The 27,421-nt window shown below is 38.0% G+C and overlaps 1 protein-coding gene across 2 annotated transcripts in view; it reads left to right on the plus strand.

Annotated features, from left to right (window-relative positions):
- The first annotated feature begins 1,736 nt into the window (after positions 1–1,736).
- LOC309820436 (RNA-binding protein 27) overlaps positions 1,737–27,421 on the plus strand; it is a 67,038-nt gene continuing 41,353 nt past the window's right edge. For both annotated transcript variants that reach the window (XM_082651198.1, XM_082651199.1), the window contains exons 1-7: positions 1,737–1,962; positions 13,132–13,250; positions 15,503–15,627; positions 23,135–23,226; positions 23,895–24,088; positions 25,057–25,317; positions 26,806–27,093. In XM_082651198.1, the coding sequence (XP_082507324.1) occupies positions 1,904–1,962; positions 13,132–13,250; positions 15,503–15,627; positions 23,135–23,226; positions 23,895–24,088; positions 25,057–25,317; positions 26,806–27,093 (1,138 nt within the window). In that variant the 5' untranslated portion in view covers positions 1,737–1,903. The remainder of the gene's footprint in view (positions 1,963–13,131; positions 13,251–15,502; positions 15,628–23,134; positions 23,227–23,894; positions 24,089–25,056; positions 25,318–26,805; positions 27,094–27,421) is intronic.

The raw sequence follows: 27,421 nt of genomic DNA on the forward strand, positions 1-27,421 counted from the left end.
AATTTCTGTCACTTGGGGGTAACACTTCATCTCTGTAGTGGAAAGAAGTAAAGGGAAAATGTGGATAAGCATAAAGCAAGAAGGGGAGGTGAGAGGGAAGAAGAGGCAACAGTTGAATGTGGGAACGCTCTGGGCTTGCTGTTGGAGGATGTGGATGTTACTTCTGCTCCATTGACAGATGTGCAATTCTGCGTAAATCCTCAGTCTCTCTGGGCTTTTTTTCTCATACGCAAAGTTGGGGAGGAGGTGTCAGTGAAGGAGTTTCACTAGATGATTTTTAAGTGCACTTCGCTTTTATCACTCTACGGTAAGGGGTCCACAAACTGCGGCCTGCAAGCCAAACCATATTGGCATCTGTTTCTGGACACCTGCGAGGTAACAATAACTTTTACACATTTAAATAGTTGAAAAAAAAATCAAGGGAACGATATATTGCGAAAATTCTCTAAAATTGAAATTTTCATACGAGTTGTATTGGAACACTGCCATAATCGTTTGTTTACATATTACCTATGGCCTATTTCATGCCAAGAGGGCAGAGTTGAGTAGTTGCCAGAGACCTCATGGCCCACAAAACCAAAAATATTTGCTGTCTAGCCCTTTACAGAAAAAGTTTGCCTACACCTGCTCCATATATATATAGCATGCCTGCTTATTTTGGGTTGACCCGTCTCTTTTACATGAGGTGTGTGCTCATCAGGTATTTTTCATAGTGTTATGATTATAATGCATTATCCCATATACTGTTCAGCTTTCTAAGAGGAGGGACTCTGTTTTGCTCACCATTGGAATCCTAGCGCCTTACACAGTGCTGGTATATAGCAGGTGCTCAGTATTTGTTGTTAAATAAACATTCTAACACCAGTGCCAAGCCAGTCATTTCAAAACTCCAAAAGGGATTTTTCATCTAGTACAGACTAAACTGTCTATTTCAGTGATTTCAATTTTTTTTAAATTATTTTTAAAAACTTTTTTTCTGACGAAAATCCTCCCTGCACTAAACTCCCACTGAATTTTAGATAGGCAATGAAGAGAGAATTTTTGTAAAAATTGGAATCCTTTCTCTTCCTAAATAAAAAATATATTTAAAATACTGGTAAAATTGAAATGGCCTCAGCTTTTTACAACCGTTGCGCCACGTTTTAAAAATGACGATTATTGGAGTCCAAGGCATGGTTGCCATAGCATTTTGCATAATTTAAGCACAGCAGCAAAAGATACCGGTATGTGTGCCGAGCAAAATGAGTGTACGAGGAAAAAAAGTAAAATTTTGCGTTCTGTACGATATGTCGAACGTGAACGTATTTCACGTTGTGTTGCAGATTTACTACAGCTGAGTCATTTCGGGACACGAGTGTGTGCTTCCAGGAAAAAACGAGACGAAGGAGCCAGTCTGAGGGTCTCGCCGGGTTCCCCCACGCAGTTCCAGCAGCAGACAGCGGTATTCCGCGGCGGTCGGCGGCGTGGTCAAAAAAAAAAAAAAAAGGCGCCGCGGCCCCTTTAAGAGCCACAGCACCTTCTCCAAGATACCATCTTGCACCAGGAGTTCACTTAAGCTCTCTACCTACCTTGCTAAATCCCTCCTCCTCCACTGGGTACGACAGGCGGGCGGGGCGAACGAGCCTTTTCATTGGCTTTGCGCGCACGGCCCCTCTGTCTCCTATTGGTTCCCGCGCCCGTCACTCGACGCTGTCTCCCGCCCTTTCGTGCCGTCGTGCTACGTTGAGTGAGGGCTCTTGGGTTAGTTCCTGTTAGGCCCCGGCCGGGGGAGTAGGTTGAAGTCTCCTAAGATGCCCGGTGGGCTGGGGCACTGAGAGCTGTGAAGAAGGCGTCAGGAGGCGGCGAGGGACGACCCGCGGCAGGCCCGAACAGGAGCGGCGGCGGAGCCCGCCTTCCCTGCACCATGCTCATAGAGGATGTGGATGCCCTCAAGTCCTGGCTGGCCAAGTTATTGGAGCCGATGTGAGTGAGGCAGGCTGGGCCGGGGCTGGCGAACGTGGGCGTTGGGGGCCCGTGGGGGTGTGGGGGGAGGGGAAACGGCGTGGGGGAGGGCGGAGCGGAGGGACCGCGGTCGGGAGGTCCCGGCGACGTCTTCTCTGTAGTACTATCACCATTGTGAGGGTGGGGGGGAGGGAGAGCCAGGGGCGTAGAGGCGGTGTGGCTGGGGGGGCCGGGGTGGGGAGGAGTGCGGGGAGGACTGCGAGGGTTTTTTAAATGTAAATATTGGGGTGCTCAAAGGGGCTGAAGAAAGTGAGGGAATTTAAAACATTGCTCTTTGAGAACTGAGGGAGAAAGCGGGGCTGTCGAGGGATTTTAAAATTTGAATATCGGGATCTTGAAGGGAGTATCAGGATATCAAGGGCTTTACAAATAATATTATTACGGGACTAAAAGATCTAGAAGCAGAATATCGAGGACCTTTTGAAAACATGAGGGGAGAAAGGGAGAGTAGGGACATTGAGAGATGTATAGCAAGTACTGAGTTCTAAAGGTTCAAGAGTATTGAATTAAAATAGGGTAGTTGAAAGGGATTTGTGGGCATCGAAATGTTTTAGGAATTATTGGGAACCTGATAAGCCTATTGAGGGATGTTATTATTGAGGAGTTGATAGTGCCAGGAGAGCTGATGATTTTTAAATATCATTAGGGATTGGGAAAATTGAGATTTTTGTAAGTTTGATTGGGGGTTGAAAGGACTACCCTGGTATCTAATATTATTGGAGGACGAGCTGGGAGGGGTATACCGGCAGCTTCTAGGGATTTTTGGATACAGGTATTGGAGTGATAAAAGGGGGGGGGTAGTAGGAAGAATGAGTTTTGTAAGTCCTGAGAGGGCAACTGAAGATATTGGGGTGTAGGATTATCGGTGCGGGGCTTGTTTTTTAAAAAATATTTTGGGTAGTGTTGTGGAAATATTGCTGGGACCCTTGAAAGGAATAGCGGCAGTATCAACTTTTGGTTGGTTTTATAATCATTTTCAAGGGGCAGGGTTGTGAAGTTCTTATTTGGGACACTGGGGCACAGGTAGTCTCAGAAGCATATCTCCATGAGCAAAGAGGGAAAGCTGGAGTGAGAGTTGGAGAGAGGTGCTATCTCACTCTCTCGGGAAGGAAGACATGGGAAGGGATCATTTGCTGCCCCCTTGTCACTTCTTCTTACTTATCCTCCTAGTGGAGGGGAGGGCTTTCTGGCTGAAAGAAAAGGGGTAGATGAAGAGAAGGGTAGGCTTTGATTCATTAGATCAGATCACTTTAGTGGAAAAATTGAGTTTTTGCAGAGGCAGAAAGAAGGGGTAGTTGGGGAGGTGTGGAGGTATGGTGAAGTTGGGGCTGTTGGGAGACAGCTACTTCCCTGTTGGTGTGTTTCCTTGTCCTCCTGAGAAACCCTGTTAACTAACTTTTGTTGTTTTGCCATTTTGGTTTCTTGGGTTGGGATGGTAACACTTAGGAAGACTCATCTGTAGTCCAGTGTGTCAGCCTTGTGAAGGAAGTAGAATGGGAAAGGGAGACAGCATTAGGAGCATTTTGATGTCTGAAATGATATTTATTTGCTTTCTGAGGACGAGGAGTGTGTGAGTAGAGCACAAGTATGAATAAATGTACACTAAGAGCCTCTGAGTTTTACATTAGTGATGGTCTGATTAAAGTGAAAGGGACTTCTGGACACCCTTGAAAGTTTTATAGAAGAATATGGGCCTCTTGAGTGTTCATCGTACTTTCCCTACACACAGTAACAAGCTTGGAGCACAAAGATGGAAATGAAGGTGGGAAATCATGAAGTAGATTTAGTGAAATTGACCATATATGGAAGAGGCTAGAAATAGAAAAAGGTCTATTGGAATATTGTTTACCTTTGTGTTTTTAGTTTTTTGGTAGAGATCCTTTTGAAAGTATTAAATGTGTACTTTATGTTTTGGGTAGAAGGTGACAAGTTTTAACATTATAGTTAATTGCTATCTTTTTTTAAAGTTCCCTGAAATGTTTTGGTCTGGGTAATGTTTTTTGGTTTCTTTCTTAATGTCAGAATTTAGTTTGGGTGGGAACTTAAACCTCCTAAGGGTGTTTTCACTAGGGTTTTTTTTGACTATTTACACTGATTTTTTCATAGATATTCTGTAATTTTCATGGGTAAAAATTATCTTTCGAAATGATTATTTCTGTTTAGTTTCCCCATTTGTTTTGAGTTATATGTTCAACTTAAAGCTCACATCATGCATCTTTTCTTTTAATAAAAATTTTGTTACTTTTTTAGGGTTAAAAAAGATCTAAAGTCACTGCTTAGACTTTAATAATACAAATGATTTTCCTAGAACTACAAAATTAAAATACTTATTTTTAACTCATGTAAGTAATGATTTTGGATGAAGGTGTTAATAAGAAATAGTAAATGCAAATGCCGAGGTCACGTATATTTTCATTCTTAGTATGTTGTCATGGGAGATTATTTTTCGTTTAGACATCCTAAAATGTAATAAATGATATGCTAAAGTGGGTTGTATTTGTAAATTTACTTTTTGCATATTCCAGATTCAAGAAAATTTTCATAGGAGATTGGCATGTTGCTACAACATAGCATTTCAGAGCAGTTGTTAGGCTTTCATATAATGTAGTTGCAGTGGATATGTTGGAATCATACTGTAGCTGTGTACATCATTTCCTATTGCACTTTCTTATTTAGCTTAATTTGAAGTTAACTCAATTTAGGGAGTTCCCTGGCGGTCCAGTGGTTACGATTCTGAGCTTTCGCTGTCATGGGCCCAGCTTCAATCCCTGGTCTGGGAACTAAGATCCTGCAAGCCACACAGGTGACCAAAAAAAGAAAAAAAAGTTAACTAAATTTATAAAAGTTTTTGATTTTTAGGGATTTTTAAGCATGGTCCACCTCGTCATAGTGAAACGAAGGCACGTAACAGGATATTACTAAGCCAGTCCAGTTTGTATGTGATTATTCCCTGTAGACAAATAAGAAATCTCATGCTGTTAGAGCTTATCTGTTTCGTTCCACTCCTTTTGTAGGTGTGGGACATATCTATTACTTTACTAGAGGAAAATCAGAAGGAGGAAGGCTAGAAGAAATGACTCCTTAACTGGCTATGAGAAACCCAGTACCATTTTTGTTGGCTGTGTAGTAAAGGGGAGAGAAACCATCTTAGTCAAGGAGTTTGTCTCTTCCTACCACTGCATGAACAGACTGAACTCACAGATCTTCTTTGGGGTCCTCATCTTTCTTCACTTTCAAAACCTCCTAGGTATCCTAGTTATAGAGACTGTGTAGGGATTATGCTTAAGTAGGACATGTTGGGTTTCTTTATATTAAAAATAATTGCTCATTTTAAGTATTTGGACTCCTTAAAGGTAAGGGTCTAAGTAAACCTTGGGGATAAATCAATCACTAGAGAAATTTCTACAAGTTTAGGAAATGTTCAGGCAAGCAGTTTTCAACAACAAACATGCGTTTCTACCAAAAATGCTGTCTTTAATGAGGAATGTTTTAAGTTATTTATATTACATACGTTAAATATGTACAAATACATCTAATTTACTGCTGCTTGTTAGGCTTATTGTAAAAATTTGTCTTGTGATGGTCATTTTGTAATGTATAGAAATATTGAATCACTATGTTGTGCACCAGGAACTAACGTAAGTGTTGTAGGTCAATTTTACTTCAAAAACAAACAGACAAACTCATACAAAAAGAGATCAGATTTGTGGTTACCAGAGGTGGGGGGTGGCGGGAGGGGAATTGAAGATAGTCAAAAGGCACAAACTTCCAGGTATAAGATGTATAAGTACTAGGGAAGTGAAGCATGACTAATATAATTAATACTGCTGCGTTACATATGAAAGTTGAGAGTAAATCCTGACTTCTCATCTCAAGGAAAAAATGTGTATTTTTTCTTTTATTTTGTGTCTATATGAGATGATGTTCACTAAATTTATTGTGGTAATCATTTCATGTATGTAAATCAAATCATTAATGCTGTACACTTCAGATGTATATAGTTCTGTATGTCAATTATATCTCAATAAAACTGGAAGAAAAAAAAGCTATGAATAACAAAAAATTGTCCTGATAATATGTTTTAAAAAGAGTGATGGGGTTTGTAATATTTTTAGACAGTTGTATCCATTTTAGTAGAGCATCATTATGTGACTTAGGGCATTTAGCTTCTAGTTCTATATGTGATTCACTGTTTGACTTTGGAGAGATTGTCTAACCTTCCTGTATTAAACAGAGTTAATATGAGTATTATGATGCAGGCTATAAAAAGTGCTTTGTGTACCTCAGAATCATTAAATATAAATGAAATTTTATGGTTTTTGAAATGTGAAAATATGTTGAACTCTTTTTGCAAAAATATTTTACTTACTGATGTTAAGCGCTGCTACCTCTTACAAAGTAATCAGTCTAGTGCATGACAGGGTTAGATTCTCCTTACAGGCCCTATAGGTAGGGACAAGAATTGCTAGTGAAAGGACTTGGTGTGCAGTTTCTGTGAGTTCAGGTCTTTGTAAAAAAAATGCACCAGGAGATTGACTGTTTCATTTCTGTATGATGGAAAAGGCAGCAATAAGGTTCATTTAGGTCATTTTATGACTCCGTGGTCAGCGGGTGTATACTTGGGTTGAACTCTAAAGTTTACATGCTGCTTATAGGTTTGCAGTCCTTATCAAGTTAACTCTGACTAGTAATCTCTGCAGTTGCTCAGATGGGAAGAAAAATCACCATGTAGCAGCTGTTAGATCACATCTCCCTGATAAATAAACTACAAGGGTAAAATGAGTATTTTGTAAATATGTTCTTAAGATCAAAAAGTAGTGATAATTTTCTGAAATATATGTAGTGGCTTTATAGAAATAGTGTGCCTCTGAAGTCCTGTGGGACTTGTTTAAGGAGACCGTTCACTATTTCACAGAAAGAGACTTATTTTGACCGGAAGACTTCTTGGCAAGTTATAGTATACTAAGTTAGGAAGGTATTTGTTCTTATGTCCTTTGGTCCGCCTCCTAAATATTTCTGACTTCATTCTCCCTGGCCCAATTGTTGTAGGCTAGAAGCCATATATTGCTTTTATAGCCTTATGTTTCCTACCACTGTCTTGTCTCATCCTCTCACAGTGTTGTTACTTCATTATTAATCTCTTTTTTTAAAGCAGTTGATATTTTGTACTATAATTATTTGTTTTCATTTCCATCTCTTAGCCTGTGACTGCAGGGCAAGGTCTGTCTTGCTCAAAGTAATTCCATTACCCAGCAAGATGCTTGGCATTTTGTTAAGACTCAGTAAATGTTTAAATGAATCAATGTCCTTATATGTATATTTAGGTTGGTCACAATTAGAAAAGTAAGATTTTGTTTTAGTAGTCTAATTTTCTGGGTGTGCTTAGCTGGGGGCTACTGCACTAGGAGCCATAGTCCAAGTATCACAATGAGATACAACTGAGAGTCATATATTTTCCCCTCCAGATAAATCTAGGGATATTTTACATCATATTCATTTATGAAAGCCCCTAATTAATGAAGGGGAGTATGAAAGCTTTCATTTGAAAAGAAGTAGAAGTACCAATATTTGTGTTTCTTAATATGAGTTAACAGGTTCTTAGAAATTAATAGTTATTTATTCACTTATACTCTGATCAAATCAACTCAGATTTTACTTATTTTTCCAGTACTTTCTTATCAAAGGAATATTCTGAACATAGATCTCAGTGTCAGACTTCCTGTTTTTTTACTTTTTTATAAGTAGAAATAAAAGCATTACGTTACAGAAAATGTAGAAGGGACAGAAGAGGATAAAATTATTTGTATGTATTTATTTCTAGTTTCTCTTCTGTGTATGAACTTTCATGTAGCTGTAATTAGACTCAAATGTAAAATTTTTTTCTTTCTTTCTTTCTTTTTTTTTTTTTTTTTTGCAGTACGCGGGCCTCTCACTGTTGTGGCCTCTCCCGTTGCGGAGCACAGGCTCCGGATGCGCGGGCTCAGCGGCCATGGCTCACGGGCCCAGCCGCTCCGCGGCACGCGGGATCCCTCCAGACCGGGGCACGAACCCGCGTCCTCTGCATCGACAGGCGGACTCTCAACCACTGCGCCACCAGGGAAGCCCTAAAATTTTTTTATTTTTGGCTGCATCAGGTCTTTGCTGTGGCACGTGGGCTCTTCTTTGTGGCACGCGGGCTTGTCTCTGGTTGTAGTGCGCAGGCTCCAGGGCACATGGGCTCCCTAGTTGAGGTGCACGAGCTCAGTAGTTGTGAGCGGGCTTAGTTGCCCTGTGCCATGTGGGATCTTAGTTCCCTGACCAGGGATTGAACTCGCATCCTCTGCATTGGGAGGCGGATTCTTTACCACTGGACCACCAGGGAAGTCCCTCAAATGTAAAATTTTTTATCTTGATTTCTCCAGTTGACGTTAGCATTTTAATATTTGTGTATTGTTTCTATAACCACTTTGGATGCCTAATGTTTCATAAACATTCAACAATAAGAGTGGTTACTTTGACTTTACTTTTTCTGTTAAAAATAATGCTGTTTTTATATAATACATGTATATGTATTTAGTGTCTCTTAGGTACCCATAAAATTTTCTACGTTTGGCTTTATTTCCTGAGGTTTGTTTCCCATAAGTACAACTACTAGTCAAAGGAGTATGGACATTTTTTTTAAATTAATTAATTAATTTCTTTATTTTTGGCTGCGTTGGGTCTTCGTTGCTGCGCGTGGGCTTTCTCTGGTTGCAGCGAGCGGGCACTTCTCTTGTTGCGGAGCACAGGCTCTAGGCGTGCAGGCTTCAGTAGTTGTGGCACGTGGGCTTAGTTGCTCCGCGGCATGTGGCATCTTCCCAGACCAGAGCTCGAACCCATGTTCCCTGCATTGGCAGGCGGGTTCTTAACCACTGCACCGCCAGGGAAGTCCTAAGTATGAACATTTTTAATGGCTTTTGATACACATTAGGATCAGGTTTTTTTCCTGCGGCCCAGTAGCGTAGTCATTAGTTGTCTCACCTCTGAAACAAAAATCACACTGAGGTAGAATGTAAAACAGCACACATTCAGAAACATGTAGTATTTTCTGAAAATGGACGAGGTTTAGGTAGCCTTGGCTTTTTCCTAAAGTGGTTAGTGGTGTTTCTTGGCTTGGGGCTTAAGGTAAGGGAGAACCTTTACTCTTTGTCCTTGGGATTGGGTATATGTCTAAATCTGTAAAGCTGAGGTGCTAGCTCAGTAGATGTGTCAGAACCTGCAATGGAGATTTCATTTAGAAGGAAAAAGACAAATTTGAGGTTTTTACAGATAAGAGATTTTTAGGACAATATTTCTGTTCACTTCCCCTAATAAAAATTAATTCTAGTTAATTTTTATTTTTTAAATTAAAAGATAGATAATTGAAACGTTCTTAGGACATTATTATGCAAGATGTGAATTTTAAGGAATCCTCATTTGTAACTTCCATTAAACTTAGGAAATTTCTTTTGTTGGTTCTTTATTTTAACTGAAAGGTGATTATTGGTTGAGACTTATAACACATTAATTTGTTGTGCAGATAAACATTAGTAAAATGTATATGCTGTGATAGATTTTACTTGCATGGAATTGCAGCTGAGTTTTAGTTCCACAGGTAAGCTGTCTGCCTGCTCTTGAATGGATCACATGATTTGTCTTTACATATTTACAGATTTAGGTATCTATAAAATGAATAATAATTGATTGATTATGCTGTTAGGGTCTTTTAAAGACTATAGTAGAATAGTAATTTTAGGTGGATATTATTACCTTTTCTAATCTCTTTGTTATAATGGAAGCCCCTTTTTGTCTAGAAACGTGTGTATTTAACATAGCCATGGCTCCAGAATTTTAAAATGTCTTTCTTTCCAAAATGTACTTGTCCCTGTAGTTAAACAGAAATGAATTTCCATAAGTGTTGGTTACAAATGAAGAGCTAAAAGGTTTTAAATACTCTTCTTGGGTAGTGCTTTTTGTGTAAGAGAAGTAGGAAGTGGCCCTGCATTTGATCCTATCAAGGATCTTAACCATGCTCAGATTTTTGTGACACACTTCTGGAAGTCTTGCTGGGCTACTATTAGTATTGGTACCATAGCTGCTTCTGTATTGTAATTGTCCGTTTTTAAAGATTATATGGTAAGTGGTGATGAAAGAATAAATAAGAGCAATCATAAAGGTATAGAAAATTACAGCAAAAAACTCCCTAATGTATTTAAGTTTCAACATGACTCATTATTTCAGACTGGCAATTTCCTTCACAGTGCATTTATGGATACATATTAGGAGCTGTTAAATTTAAATGGTCCCATTCCTTTGTCTGTAAACATGCTTTTGTATTTGGTGCAGAATTCTAACTATCAGTTATTAACAGTCAGTTGTTCACTCACATTAAACAAATATTTAGAATCTGTGATCACTCTTTTTTCTTGTTGTCTAGTCTTTTTCTACTTTTTTACCTTCTTGTAACTATTCATCTTGAGGTTTTTTGGCTACGCGCAGGCCTTTTCTAGTTGTGGTGCACGGGCTTCCTTCCCGTTGTGGTGGCTTCTCTTGGTGCAGAGCGCGGGCTCTAGAGCGCAGGCTCAGTAGTTGTGGTGCACGGGCTCATTTGCTCCGCGGCATGTGGGATCCTCCCGGACCAGGGCTCGAACCCGTGTCCCCTTCATTGGCAGGCGGACTCTTAATGACTACGCCACCAGGGAAGTCCCCCATCTTGAGTTTTAACACTGTCACATCAAGAAGTATTTCATCAGAAGCAGCCTAACTCTGCATTTGTTTTTCAGAGTCTGAATACTAAATGTATGTATAAGATATCTGGGTTTGTTTAACTCACCTCATATATCCAGTAATCTGAGTTTTGCCTGTTTCTCACTAGATACTTTATATCCTTACCCAGTGTTAATACCTGTTAGGTCGTGAGACTCCTTGAAGGTCCCTATAACATTGGGGAAAATAACATTGCTTCTTTTCTTCCATTCTTACTTATTTAAAAAAATCCTTTCTCTCTGTGTTTAGAATATCTTCCTTATCCAGGATCTGAACTTTCTAAGTAAAGGTAGAGATGTAATTTCTTTTTCCTCTCCTCCATTTGAATGTTGATTAGAACTATACTGATCAAAGGTCTTACTGTCCTCAGGAGTGAAATGAAGTCTATCTACACATCTCTATTTTAAGGTGTTTATGGAGGTGCCAAGGTTGGCATGGCATGGGCAACATTTTTTTTTTTTTTTTGTGGTACACGGGCCTCTCACCGTTGTGGCCTCTCCCGTTGCGGAGCAGAGGCTCCAGACACGCAGGCTCAGTGGCCATGGCTCACTGGCCTAGCTGCTCCGCAGCATGTGGGATCTTCCAGGACCGGGGCACGAACCCGTGTCCCCTGCATCGGCAGGTGGACTCTCAACCACTGTGCCACCAGGGAAGCCCGGGTAACATTTTTTGAAAGTGGAAATGCTATATATCCATTTTAAAATTTAGCAGTTGGATTTACTAAGGTAATCTGTTCATAATTCTCCAAAATGTAATAGTTTTTACTTAAAAATTCCAGCTTTCTTTTAATTAACATGTAGCTCATCATCTGTGTACTTATAGTCCTAGTGCACTTTGACCTTTGCCCATCTTTTTTTTTTATAGTTTTGAGTTTTGTAAAATTGACAAAATTACAATTTGCTCTCTTAGAATTTGGTACATAAATGAGCATGGATATTTAAAGAACCAGCCTTGCCTGAAACAGTGTTAATATTGACAATGAAAAAGTCTGCTATTTTATTGGAATTATTAATTTTAAAAGTATACATTACACTAGAAAGGAAGTAAGGGTGCTGGTGCTTGTTTTTTATTTAGTAATCTCATAAAGTTATTGGAAATGTGATTGATACCTTGAACGGAAACTTTTTAACTTTCTGATTGATGGTAGAGGCCCAAGGATTATAGAATAAGATTAGTTAGATTTGAATAGTGTATTATAGGGATATGATCACTTTGCTTGCATAATGATTTTATTTACTGTCATTCTGAATTTTTTCATTTTACCTTCACAACAGTGCTGTGAAGCCACAAAGGATATGTTACTTAAGTGTACATTTATGGGGAAAATAGAATATAAATATATAAGTGTGTGTATAATTTTTTTTTTTTTGCGGTACGCGGACCCCTCACTGTTGTGGCCTCTCCCATTGCGGAGCGCAGGCTCAGCGGCCACGGCTCATGGGCCCAGCCGCTCTGCGGCATGTGGGGTCTTCCCGGACTGGGGCACGAACCCGTGTCCCCTGCATCGGCAGGCGGACTCTCAACCACTGCGCCACCAGGGAAGCCCTAAATATTTTTTATAAAATGGAAACTTTCTATTTCATGTAATATATATAAAATGTTAAGTCTGGCAAATTGCTACTCAAGGATCATGTGCTACCCTGGCATAGGAGATAATTTTGAATGTCAAAGTCAGGTTACTACTACTGACTAGAAAAAGAAGAAAAAGTGATGTAGACAAAGGTTATCTCTGCTGCCCTTTCACCACTTCTCTTGTCCTTTCTGTTCTCCCAGATCTTTCCTTTCTTGCTTATAGCTGCTGAAGTGTTTGCCAATAAAATTTAAGGTGACATCCTTCTTGTGTTCTCACTTTTTATCTTAAAAAGATCCTTAAGATACTCACTGAGAAGATTAGTAGTGGAAATTGATTGCCATTTTTAGATGTTGGTGCTTGGGGTTATAGGGAATGGGGAAAGCTGTCGCATCACACTTTCCCTGCTTCTTCCTCATTGATTATGTGGAACCAATAGTTCCTGAGGATACTGATAGTGCTTCTGCAGGCTGGGAGTCAAGCTGCAACTTAAGGGTCCGTTGCCACTCTTTCCCTATTACCACTGAGAGCAAATAAATGTAGATTTGGTCCAAAATTCTGAGTATGATTAGAACATTGAAAATAGGAGACAAGTTATTTTATAAGAATAAGCAGAAAAAGAAAAACTTACTTGTACTATATATATGCTCTTTGTTAAAATAGTCGCCTTTGTTTGCAGACACTTTTTAAAATAAAGTTTTTGGCTTGAAGCTTTCTAAGATAGGGGTGACTTCATTAATGACATCAGTGTTTGAAAAAAATGTTTAAAAATTTTTGTTTTCTCTTTGTTTAACTAGATGTGATGCTGACCCATCAGCCTTAGCCAACTATGTTGTAGCACTGGTCAAGAAGGACAAACCTGAGAAAGAATTGAAAGCCTTTTGTGCCGATCAACTTGACGTATTTTTACAAAAAGGTAATTATTATAGGCCTTCAACCAAGTATTTAAGTAAAGATTTTAAATTTAAAACTTCCTGATAAAATCTTGAAGATAAAGCTTGAAAGGAAGGAAATTGGTCAGGGTCCTTTAAATACTTGAATATACCTATTCATGCTTAATTATTTATTGTGTATTTTGGCAAAACTTTTTTTCCCTTTCCTTCTCTGCTTCTCCTATATTGAGGCAGTGGTAACTCAAGTGCTTTTTAGGTGAATGAATCCCTTGCAGCTTGTGGTAGAGCCTGGTTGATGGTTGAGGGGTAGCAATTTAAGGATAATGAAGTTGCTTATTCTTACTGTTTATTAGGACAATGAAGGTATCTGTTTTTCTTCTTCCTGGCCGGGGCTTCTTGATATCCAAGAAGAAATGGGCATGATCCTCTTCTCTTTGTGTCTTTAACTTCATCATCTTATCAAAGTCTTGTCCGTAGTCTGCGGAGCTTACTAGGGGCCTCTCTGCTGCTTCTCTGACCTCATCTCCTACCATTCCCCCTCACTTTTTCTATTCTAGCCACATTGACTACCTTGCTGTTTTTTCAGCATGGCAGACATGTTCCCAGCTCAGGGCTTTTGAACACTGTTTACCCTTGCTTGAAACATGGTTTCTTATGGTTTCTGGTCTCTTCTCAAATGTCATCTTCTCGAGTGGTTTCCCCTGAGCATCCTGTATACAATATAGTATACCCCATACCCCTAATCACTCTCTCTTCTTCCCAGCCTTGCTTTATTTATTTTTTTTTTCATGGCACTTGTTACTCCTTGTCATGTTATATGTTTATTTGTCTGTTTATCTATGTGTATCTCTTTCCCCACCTCCCCTTTGTCTTTCCATTTGTTGAGATTGGTGACTCAGAACCTACAGACTTGGCATGTAGAAGATACTCAGTAAATATTGTTGAATGGACAAACAGGAATGTGGATAATTCATACTTACTAGTTGATCTAGCTGTTGGTGATGAGACGATACCCTTTAACTCAAATATTTACTGAGAAAGAAAAGATAGTAAATAGGGCTTCTCAATCTAAAACACAGGATTACATATTTTGGGGGGCATTTTTAAGGCTTTTTATACATAATAAATCTAACACAGGATTCTTCCAGTACCGATGAGTATTTTCTTTTCTAAATGTATTAATTTATATTACTTAGTTTTAATTAAAGATAGTAATGATATATGTCTTTTAAATTACAAAAGTAGTACATGTTTTAAAAAATGCTTTAGAAATACAGAAGCATATGAAGAAGGTCTTCTGAACATGAAGACTTTTGAACGGTCTGATTAATTTGTCTTAAAGTTATGTGTAACAAGAGCTCACAATTTTATAATCATGGAAAATGCTTACTGCACAAATTAATAGCATAAAAAAGTTTATGAAAAGATACTTTTCTGAAGAAAAATTAATTTGACATTTTAGAAATAGCTATTTATGTAAAATGTGTAATAGTTGCAGTGTAAGCAGAGTCTGTGTTGTACTTCTGATATGCTCTTTAGCTGTTCCTGAGGGGTAGGACCAATGAAAGTGATTTAACTTTGGTTTGAATAACATAATATAAATATTTTGACATTTAATTTGTAATAAATTCATCTGTTCCTCCCCATTCAATTAGTCTGAAGAGTTATAAAATAGAGCATCCCTTAAGTAAAACACAAAATGATATTTTCATATCACTTCTCATATCAAAGTTTATTTTTCACCTGAGTTAAAAATATTTTTAATTAAATTTTTGAGTAGGCAGTACATTTAATCTAACAATATAATGATATGCCATGAAGTCTCTCTCACCTCATCTGCTCCCTTCCCACCTCCAGTGCACAACTTGTCATTTTTATGTCCTTTCAGGGTTTTTTTTAATGCAAATATAAATAGATAAAATATTTAATCATATCTTTGAGAGTTGATATTATCAGTACGCATTCTTTTTATAGCCACTCTGTTCTGTTCAGTTGTCATATAATTTATTAAATAGTCTCTTATTCATGGACATTTGGGTTGTATCCAATCTTTTACATACTCAAACAAGCAATCTTGCATATAAAACATTCTGTACATGTGCAAGTATGTTCAAAGGGTTTTAAAACCCAGAAGAGGGGTTCTCCCCCATAAGGGTTAGGCTCATTTTTAGTTCCACCAGCAGCGTATGAGGTGTCCCACTTTCCTCAGCTTTGCCAATAGTGTTGTCAAACTTTTGGTGTTTGTTTGTGTAACACATATTATTTCTTCTCCTAGAGACTTCAGGTTTTGTGGATAAACTATTTGAAAGTCTCTATACTAAGAACTACCTTCCACCTTTGGAACCAGTTAAGCCTGAGCCAAAACCACCAGTCCAAGAAAAAGAAGAAGTTAAAGAAGAGGTAATGCAGAGTTTTCTTTTGCCTGTGGGCACTTCTTAGATCTTATTACCAGTATCATTCTTAGCTGGTAGTTGGCCTCTTTAGAGCTCTCTTGATGGAAGTTTCTGGGTTTTGGGCATGGTGCAGATTCTTTATCAGGGCTTCTTAGTTCCTTGGACTTGAGGAGTTGGAAGAATTTCAGATAGCTTGTTTAGTGTTACAAGAAATATTTTAGTAATATTGAGGAGTTCAGGGAAATCTTTTCCAGTGACTTTTAGAAAAAGAAAACTTGGTTAAAAATAGGCTTGACTACCTCAATGAGAAACACCGCAACGAAGAGTAGCCCCCGCTCACTGCAAGTAGAGAGAGCCTGCGTAGCAACGCAGCCAAAAAATAAAATAAAATTAAAAAAAAAAAAAAAGGCTTGACTGAAAGTAAAGTATTAATGAAACCTCAAGAGAAATCATTACATCATTTCCATGTGAAGAGAAACCATTTCTTCTTTTTTAACCATATAGTTTTTTTTAGTTAATGGAATTATAAACATCACTTTCAACATAGGAAAGAAAAGGAAAATAAATGTTTTTACAGTGTTGAAGTATAAAAACATGATTTAGATGGTAGTCTAATTGTTTGAACCAAGGAGGAAATTTTACGGAGTTCATTTGTAATTCTTTTTTTATATAGATGTCATAGTATTTAGTATTACATGATGAGAATATGGGCTCCAAAATTAGGCTGTATGAATTAAAATAGTAGCTTTAAAATAAGTTATTCTTTGTTTCATTTTCACATCAGCAAAATGATGATCATAGTAGTACTTATCTCATTGAGGATTAAATGAGATTTATACACCACCCCCCACCCCACACCCTAGTCCAGTGCCTGGCACATAAATGTTGGTTATTATATAGAGGTATTTCCCAACTTTTGTTTTTGTTATAACTATTTAATAAACTTTTTATTTGGGAATAATTTTAAACCGAAAAATTAAAAGAATACTACCCAAAACACCTGTTTGTCATCTACCTGGATTCATCTATTGAAGATTTGCCCTGTTTGCTCTCTTTATATATCCTCACCCAGAACTATTTTTTCTGAATCATTTGGGGGTAAGTCAGATACATCATGACCCTTGATCCCCAAATACTCTGTGTATTTCATAAGAATAAGGATATTCTCTTAGATGGCTTTAGTACCGTTATCAGTTTCAGTAAGTTTAACACCTATAAAACACTTCTAAAAAAATATTTATTTATTTATTTGGCTGCACTGGGTCTTAATTGCGGCATGCAGGATCTTCATTGTGGCTTGTGGGATCTTTTTGTTGCGGCATGCGAACTCTTAGTTGTGGCATCCAGGATCTAGTTCCCTGACCAGGGATTGAACCCAGGCCCCCTGCATTGGGAGCATGGAGTCTTAGCTACTGGACCACCAGGGAAGTCCCCTAACATCAATAGAACACTTTAATCTACTGTTTTCTTCTACTGTTTTCCAGTTTTGTCAATCGACCCAACAGAGTCTCTTTTTTATAGCATGTTTTTTTTTCTCTCCAGTACAGGATTCATTCTGAAGATCACATGTTGCATTTAGTTGTCATTTCTGATACATTTTTATCCTCTTCTTTTTTTTTTTTTTATGGCTACACCATGCAACACGCGGGATCTTAGTTTCCCAGACCAGGGATTGGACCCGTGCCCCCTGCAGTGGAAGCGTAGAGGCTTATCCACTGGACCACCAGGGAAGTCTCTTTGATACAGTTTTAAATGCTAGCTTGATTGAACTGATCCAACATTCAAAGAAAACAAAATGTAGCTATACTTAATTAAGATCACTTGGGCTTCCCTGGTGGTGCAGTGGTTGAGAGTCCGCCTGCCGATGCAGGGGACACGGGTTCGTGACCTGGTCTGGGAGGATCCCACATGCCGCGGAGCGGCTGGGCCCGTGAGCCATGGCCCCTGATCCTGCGCGTCTGGAGCCTGTGCTCTGCAGCGGGAGAGGCCACAACAGCGAGAGGCCCTCATACCGCAAAAAAATTAAAAAGAAAAAAAGATCACTTGAGATTACTGTCACTTTTTTGTTTTTGGCTCATGCTCTCTAGTTGTCTCGTAAAGTCTTTTTAAAATAGAAGGGGCATGCAGCTAGAGATTATCATACTAAGTGAAGTAAGTCAGAAAGAGAGACAAGTACCGTATGATATCACTTATATGTGGAATCTAAAATATGGCACAAACGAACCTATCTATGAAACAGTAACAGCATCATGGACATGAGAACAGACTGGTGGTTGCAAAGGGGAAGGGGGCTGGGGGGGTGGATTGGGAGGTTGGGGGTAGCAGATGTAAGCTTGTATATATAGAATGGATAAACAACAAGGCCCTACCGTATAGCACAGGGAATTATACTCAATATCCTATTATAAACCATAATGGAAAAGAATATTAAAAAAAGAATATATATATATGTATAACTGAGTCACTTTGCTATACAGCACTAATTAACACAACATTATGAATCAACTATACATCAATTAAAAAAGAAAAAAAAAGAAGGGGCTCCCAGTATGTTTCTGCAAGTAATGGAAATAGGAAGAAACTTTACTTCCATACTTGATAGTGTATAATTTTTGGTTTAAGGTATAGGTTAGGGAATTCCTGGCTCCCCAGTGGTTAGGACTCCGCGCTTTCACTGCCGAGGGTGTGGGTTCAATCCCTGGTCAGGGAACTTAAAAAAAGGTATATGTTAAATCTTTTTATAATAAGTTAAAATTTTTGCAGCGTATGTCCTTTTTTACAGTCATTGAAGGTCAGTGGATTGGAAGTGTCTGTTTGAAAGACAGCTCATTTGAATATGAGGAAAATTGCATTATTTTGAGTTTTGAAAGAACAGTTTAAAAAAACCAAATTGTTGCACTATTTCATTTTGTATCTTTGTAGTAAATTCTAATTTTGAAAATTATGAAAAATGGATTTCAGCTTCTGTATATGTATAACTACCCCAAATGATGCTGTCTGGCATTTTCCCCATTTTCTAAGCTTTTATACGTAACTTAATTGTCATTACTAACAAATAATAGCTTGTAGAATAGTGTGTAAATATAATAGTTTACAGTAATTGTTAGATAACATTGAAGGAAGGGGATTTGAGGTAGCACTGTCTTTGGCTAATTATCTCTTTTTCTGGTCTGTGCTCAGTTGATGCAGTTGCTCTGAGCACGAGAGCAACTCTGAGGACTAGCTGTTTTAACTTTCTCCCTTGGTCCCCAGCTACACGGTACCATCAGTTTTACAATAAAACTATTGGTCACACAGGGAACCGGGTGAGAGAAGTTGGATCATTGGCACAACTCATCCTGGGGCTGGAAAAACACTTGGTATATATGTGCCATAATTTATGAAGCACAGTGTGTTCTATCTGCATTTAGAAAATCACTTCTGAATTTGCTGTGGTTATAATTAGCTGTCATCAAACCCTTTACCCTGTCTGTCTGAGTTCATGAACATACAAAAGAATAATCATGAAAATAGTGGATCTTTGATATTATAATTCCTTATTCACAGTATATCACAATCATCTGAAACGTTAGAAGGCAGTTTTTCTTAGACCCACTGCATGGATTTATGACTGGAAATATGAGAGCCTCTGGCACAGTTTTTCCCCTGTTTGGTTTTTCTGAAAGTACCTTTATTTCACTTAATTAAAAAAAACAACAACCCTGTTTTAGAGACTTTTCGGTACACATCAAAAGGAGACAGAATAATTTAATGAATTCCCAGTATTCATCACCCCAGCAGCTCATTAATCCAGGGCCAATCCTGCCTCATCCACATACCTGCTTAGTATACTTTTATATCTAAAATGGTCCAGTGGAATGGAGGCTTTCAGACTTGTATAGCCCTGATAGACGAAGATAATAAATAATTAAAAAGTCTTAAATATGTGTGTAATGATCAGACTTCTAAAAGAAGATGTGAGGTAGAAGAATTTAAGTCAGGTGGACAACATAGAAGAAAAACTTTTAAAATTAGCATGTCTGGTCATAATCTCATTCCATAAAGAAATGTACTTTTCATATTCTTAGAATACTAGGCTCAAAGTAGGTAAGAGGTTTTGGAGTATGAAGTCTTTACATATACTTCATATTAGTTCAGGAAAAATATGACAGTTTAGTGCCGTGTAACTCATTTCAGAGTAAAAGTTTTACATAATTGTGGAAAAACATATCCTTACCTCAGGAAGTTCTGGAAATTTTATTTAAAATAGAAAAGAATACAGATTATTTTTGTTTAACTTATATAAAAAGTTTTTATTATGAAAATGCTTGAAAGAAGGCAAAATGTAATGAGTCCCCATGAAGCCCTCATTTCCTCTTCAATAATTATAGATCCGTGGGCAGTCTTTTTCTGTACCTTCAACTACTTTCGATCCTCTTAAATTATTTTTAAACAAATTCCTGACATCATATTATTTCATCTGTAAATACTTAGCAGGTATCTCTAAAAGGTTATATCTTTAAAGCCCTCAAGTATTCTTTCTTTTTTTTAAAAAAATTTTTTTATTTTATTTATTTTTGGCTGGGTTGGGTCTTTGTTGCTGCTCATGGGCTTTCTCTAGTTGTGTCGCACGGCGGCTACTCTTCGTAGCAGTGCGCGGGCTTCTCATTGTGGTGGCTTCTCTTGTTGCGGAGCATGGGCTCTAGGCATGCAAGCTTCAGTAGTTGTGGCACACAGGGTCAGTAGTTGTGGCACGTGGGCTCAGTAGTTGTGGCTCTTGGGCTCTAGCGTGCAGGCTCAGTAGTTGTGGTGCACGAGCCCTTAGTTGCTCCGCGGCATGTGGGATCTTCCTGGACCAGGGCTCGAACCCATGTCCCCTACATTGGCAGGCGGATTCTTAACGACTGCTCCACCAGGGAAGCCCAAGTATTCTTATCGTGTATAAAAATAACTGTAACTTCTTAATGTCATCAGATACTTAGTGTTTAAATTTCTATTTGTTCATAAATGTCCATTTTTTCCCCATTTGTTTGAATCAATATCTAAATCAAGTTCGTTGAACTGCCTTTTTTTTTTAAAAAAATTCCCTCTTTCTCATTCTCTCTCCCTTCCCTCTCCCCAGGGTTACTACTACTCTTATTTCTAATACCATGTACTCCTGTTTTTTTCATTTTATGTTACAAGAATCACATAGACTTTTTTTTTTATCTGTACAAATCAAGCATTTTATTTAGTTATATAGCAAGGGAGCACTCCTTTATTCTCCACTTAGATACCATGCTTGAGATTTAAAATCATGTTTGGTAGTGTACTGCAGGATGCTAAATCAGACTTCACCCATATTGCTTTGGATTTCTTGATATCTTTTTATGTTTTCCATCACCCATTAGAAAGATTAGTTTAGCTTCTGTAATCTAAACTTGACACTTCCTGGATGTAGAAGTCATACAGTCCTTTGTCTAGCTTCCTTGTTAGCTCATTATTTTATGAGATTCATCCATATTGTGCATGCCCTTTGACTTTTTTTAAACAGCTTATGAGGTGTAATTCACCAACTTTACAAGTCACCTATTTAAAATGTACAAATGTGATGATTTTTATTGTAGTCAGAGTTGTGCAGCCGTCTCCACAATCCATTTTAGAACATTTTCATCCTCCAAAAAAGAAACCCCATACTCATTGTCATCACCTTCCAAGTGCTTCCCTCCCTAGCCCCCACCCCAGGCAACCTCTAATCTATTTTCAGTCTCTATGGATTTGCTTATTCTGGACATTTCATATAAATGGAATTATACAGTATGTAGTCTTTTGTAACTGGCTTCTTCCACTTAGCATAATGCTTTCAAGGTTCCTCCAGGTTGTAGCACGTATCAGTACTTCTCTTTTTTTTCATGGATGAATAGTACCCCATTTTATGAATATATCATATTTTCTTTATCCAGTCATCAGTTGATGGATATTTGGATTAATAGGCAAATGGTTAATACTTTTTGCCTATCATAAATAACGCTGCGGTGAACATTCTTGCACAGGTTTTTGTTTTGTTTTATGTTTTTATTCCTCTTGGCTCCTTTAACTTTTTAAGAATAGTTTTTCCTATTAGAAAAACTAATTAGAGAGTAGTTTAGAAAATTAGTTTCCGGGACTTCCCTTGTGGCGCAGTGGTTAAGAATCCACGTGCCAATGCAGGGGATACGGGTTCGATCCCTGGTCTGGGAAGATTCCACATGCTGCGGAGCAGCTAAGCCCGTGTGCCACAACTACTGAAGCCCGCACGCCTAGAGCCTGTGCTCTGCAACAAGAGAAGCCACCGCAGTGAGAAGCCTGCGCACCATGACGAAGAGTAGCTCCCGCTCGCCACAACTAGAGCTGGGTGCAGCAACGAAGACCCAACGCAGCCAAAAAATTAAAAATTTAAAAAAACAAAACGAAAACTAGTTTCCTAAAATTAGAAAAATTCAGAGTGAATTAATACATGTCCATCAAAAAAACCTTAGAAAATACAGAACAGCGAAAAGAAGGAAAAAGTTCTCCAAGTTGATGTCTTTTAAGTCTCTTGATATCTTTAAATTCCCCTTTCATACTTACCTATATATCTACCTCTCTTCTTCCTTTCTTCACCCTCTTTTTTTCCTTAAATTTTGTTTTGTTGAAGAAACTCAGTCATTTGTCTTACGGAGTTTTGACTCTGGATTTTGCTGGTTGCATCCTCTGTATTTCCTGTAAATTGGTAGAAAGAATGATTTTTAAATATAGTCTAATAATTGTAGAGTGTTTTTGTCAGCACCATATGGTTGCCATACTGTGGCTGCCATTTTATGTTGCCTGAGTTTTACTAAATTGTTATCTTCTGTTCCATTCATTCACTTGCTTATTTGTGTATTTTTAAATGAGCTTCTCCTTTAGATGGGCATTTGTTTACCTCTTCCAAATGTCTTTATTTCATTTCTCTCTGATAAAGGGCATATATTTGTTTTGAGATTAACTTCTGTTTAAAAACTATAATAGAATCACTAGTTCTCTATTTCTGGTCAGTCTTGACTGTTAAGTTTTAAAAGAAGCCTTAACATTTCCAGTAATTCCAATACCATTTTTCCATAATTCACATGAAATACTTAGTTTTATAGCAGTGGTTAACTTAACCATTTGTTCCCAAAACCTTTTCTGTGAAATAAATCTGAAATTCTCCTCAAATGAATTAATGTGTGAATATATTCTGTAATTAGGAAAACACACACCATTTTACTATATTATACTTAGAGATTTGCTATTTTTACTGTTTCGGTTTAAAGAATGAGTTGCTGTTTTCCTCCTATTCTCTACCTTAAGTTAGCATTTAAAAATTAACATATTGCTGTTAAAGTAATTTCAGCATCTTTTTTACTTCTTCCTGTTGACCAGCTTTTGGGGATGTGATTTGACTTCAGTATTTCAGTATATTTGTGCCCTCTCGTGTGCTGGAAAGATTATCAGGTGGATGTGGTTTATAATTTATAGAAGGACTCTTTTTGTTTCTAATGAATATTTTCATGTAGGTATTTCAGGAACCAGCAGAGGAAGAACGAGATGGCAGAAAAAAGAAATACCCTAGTCCCCAGAAGACTCGTTCAGAATCTAGTGAACGAAGGTTTGTGTTTATTTTTAATTAGGAAGACATGTATAGCTCACTTTTCAGTTACCGTAGAAGGGCATTAAAGGGATTTTTAACATATGCTCTACTCCTCTCTCTACGCTGATTAAAGAAAGAAAATGTTTTTCCTTCCATTCCATCTGTTTTTTGTCTTTGTCATACTTTCTCTTCCTTTTATAAACAGTCTTCATTATGTGCTTTCCCCAAGAGCTCAGGGGTGGGAGCAGTCTCCTTAGAGAATATTAATGAAATGTTCCATTTTGTTAGGGGTGCTCAGTATTAAAATCATCTGTAGCATTTTCTTACAAGTAGTGCAGTTTATATGTTGAATCATCAGCCTACCATCAAAAAATTAGTCTTTGTTTAGGAAAACTTTGTTTTGAGCCTTTTGTCTTTTCTAGTTTTAAATATGTTTTTCCTCTTACCCCTCCCCATACTTTGGATTCACCTCTTTTTTTCATTTCTTCCCACCCAGTGTACTTGAAGGGAATGTTTTTTTCTTTTTATATAATGGATTAGAGGAATTATATGGTAGTTTTATGGTTTCTGGAAAAGTATAGAAGCTATGAATTTTGGTGAATCAAGGAGGATATTTCATACTACTGATTTGTTTTCAGACTTGGTTTCTATAGCATACATATGGCTTTCATATCTGTGTATTATAGGACACGTGAGAAAAAAAGAGACGATGGCAAGTGGAGAGACTATGACCGGTACTATGAGCGGACTGAAATGTACCGTGAGAAGTATGACTGGAGAAGAGGCAGGAGTAAGAGCCGGAGTAAGAGCCGAGGCCTGAGTCGAAGTCGGAGTCGAAGCCGGGGGCGCAGCAAAGACCGGGATCCCAATAGGAATGTTGGTGGGTCCATGAGCCTTCCCCAAAAAACTCCGTAGTTGCTTATCTTCCTATATCACAAGGGTGCCAGAGTGTCCCTTAAAAGTAACTGTACCTTTAATATGTTTGAACAATGTAAAATCTGGAATTATCTCAAAAAACTTGATTTTTGTTAAAGACAAGGCTCTAGTCTCAGGTTGGAGTTAAAGGAGTTTGACTAAAAAGCTATCCATAAGTGTATCATCGTATGTGAGTAGACTTAAGTCATGTTGTATAATTGAAACAAATGTCCTTTAGTCAACAAAGCTGTTACTGGAAGAAGAGGGTTGCCTGCTCCCCTACCCCCACCCCCGACTGAAAATAATTGATTTGCTTTAAGGTTGATTAGAGTATTTAAAATTAAAAAGAAAGAAATTTAAGTAGATTACTGGGATCCCAACCACTGATCTCCCAGGATAGCAGTTTGGAAGTCAATTCTTTTTTTTTTTTTTTTTTGCGGTCTGTGGGCCTCTCACTGTTGTGGCCTCTCCCGTTGCGGAGCACAGACTCCGGACGCACAGCCTCAGCGGCCATGGCTCACGGGCCCAGCCGCTCTGCGGCACGTGGGATCCTCCCGGACTGGGGCACGAACCCACGTCCCCTGCATCGGCAGGCGGACTCTCAACCACTGCAACACCAGGGAGGCCCTGGAAGTCAGTTCTTGGATAGCATTCTTATTAAATATCAGTAGAGAAGCAGGTCTTTCTTCATTTTGTATTGATGTTGATGTTATAAAAGATGATTTTATACAAGTTACTGGTCAAAATATGTCACACTGTTGATGTTCCTGGTTTTAGGATATATTAATAATGAGAGCACTTTGAAATATGGACAGCTCAGTAAGTTTACTTCAGTATTCTCATCTTTCTTTTTCTGTGAGAAAATAAACGTAGTTTAAGAACATAGATGTCTGATCTTATTTGTTTCTTGTTTTTATTTTGTCTCTGAAGCAGAACATAGGGAAAGATCAAAGTTTAAGAGTGAGAGGAATGACTTGGAGAGTTCCTACGTGTCTGTGTCTGCACCACCTCCGAACTCTTCTGAGCAGTATTCCTCTGGGGCACAGTCTATTCCCAGCACTGTTACTGTGATCGCACCTGCACACCACTCTGAAAACACAACGGAGAGTTGGTCTAATTACTATAATAATCATAGCTCTTCCAATTCTTTTGGTCGAAACCCTCCACCAAAGAGGCGATGCAGAGATTATGATGGTAAAAGTTCTCTTCTATATTGTACCCCAAAGTACTAGTAAAGCAAATGTTGCTAGTAGTGCATACCTTTTCATTACAGTCTGGATTTTATTAAAAGGGGTGAATGAGGAGGAGAATCTCTTTTGGCATATGCTTCTTGTTGGGTGTAATAGTTTGGCTCTTGTTGACAGAATGTTTAAATTTTACCCTTTAGTTTGTTTTTTGTTGTTCTTGTTACTTCAAACACTATAAGTATACCACAAACTTTGTTAGACACTAGGAATTTTAATTTTTTTGTGTGGTGTTTGTCCCTGGGAATTTGTTAATAAGCATGTATAACCTACTTACAATTTTAACTTGCTAACTTTCCGTTTGAATGAATGGATCAGGCTGTGTGTGTGCGTGCATTTATTTTAATTTTTTATTATGGAAATATTTAAATATTTACAGAAGTTGACAGAATAATATAATTAACCCTAGTGTATCCATGATCTCACGTTAACTCATGGGCAATCTTGTTTTTGTGTATACTTCCACCACTTCTCCCTGGCCTGTATTATTTGAAGCAAATAACAGACATCATAACATTTTTTCTCTAAATATAGAATGTATATATTTTTACATTTTATTTATTTTTAAGTAGGGAATAGAATCACATGATTCAAGCATTAAATCACTGTCACCCTGGTCTTCCAGCCACAAAGATCTCCTTCCCAAGGACAGTTTAATGCTGTCAATTTCTTGTGTCTTTCCAAACATAGTCTTTGCATGTGTACATAAACAAAAACATATATTTCCCCCACTTCCTTTTTTACATAAATTCTAGTATACTATATACTATTCATACTTCATTCATACTATGCATAATGTTTTTTTCACTTAGCAGTATTTTCTGGAGTCATCCTGTGTTAATATATAAAGAGCTTCCTCAGTATTTTTTACACTTCTTAGTATTCTGTATGTACAAAAATGTGTTTAAACCTGTTTCTTTTTGATTGCACTTTTGAGGTGTTTCAAATATTTTGCTGTTACAAACAATGCTGCAGTGAATAACCTGGTACATAATGCTCAGTTGAATACTTTAAAGTTTCAATTCCTAGATATAGCAAGAATGGTTGCTTTAGAATAATAGCATGAAAGTAGATAGTTGAAAGTAGATCATCTAATTCAAGTTCCTTATCCCTCCCCACCTTCGTTAAATTGTTATTTAAAATATCTGAATTTTTATTACGAAAACTCAATAGTGAAATGGGTTAATCTAATAGTGGTTGGTAGCCTGTTTTTGATCCAGTTATTTGCTATCTCAACAAAGTGTAGTCTCACAGTATAGAAAGTAGAGAGTACACCTGCCCCTACCTCAGGGATATGCGATGGTTAACAGAGTAACACTCAGAAGGCTTTAGACTCCCTGGAGAAAAAACACCTCATAAATGAGATTGGTGGGTGTTTCAGGGACTTGTTTGTTTTCTAAACTCTGGGTAGATCATAATAAGATTTATCTTCTTACAGAAAGAGGATTTTGTGTACTTGGTGACCTTTGTCAGTTTGATCATGGAAATGATCCCCTGGTTGTTGATGAAGTTGCTCTGCCAAGCATGATTCCTTTCCCTCCGCCTCCTCCTGGGCTTCCTCCTCCACCACCTCCTGGAATGTTAATGCCTCCGATGCCAGGCCCAGGCCCAGGCCCAGGTCCAGGTCCTGGCCCAGGCCCAGGCCCAGGTCCTGGCCACAGTATGAGACTTCCTGTTCCTCAAGGACATGGCCAGCCTCCGCCTTCTGTTGTGCTTCCCATACCAAGTAAGTATATGTTGAATATTTCTTTAGTGGAGAATTATATTTAGAAGAATCCATACCTTTTACCTAACTTGACACTAGATTTTAAGTTTTTGAAAAATAAATTATTAATAGAATTTGGAATATATTCCCATAATTAAGATGTTTTTCTTTTTTTTCTATCCAGTGTTACATTGCATTATTTGTAGTACCTCCAAGTGTAAATTTTATCAATAGTGGTCTAATCTATATTGACCTGGAGTCAGAATCTTGCTAATTGATAGCATCTTAAGAAAGCCAGTGTTTTGAAGAGGTCAGAAAAAAAAGAACATGCCAGTAGTTCAGTGAAATT

This window comes from Grampus griseus (genome assembly GCF_964374135.1).
Source record: "Grampus griseus genome assembly, chromosome: 3".
Taxonomy (NCBI): Eukaryota; Metazoa; Chordata; class Mammalia; order Artiodactyla; family Delphinidae; genus Grampus; species Grampus griseus.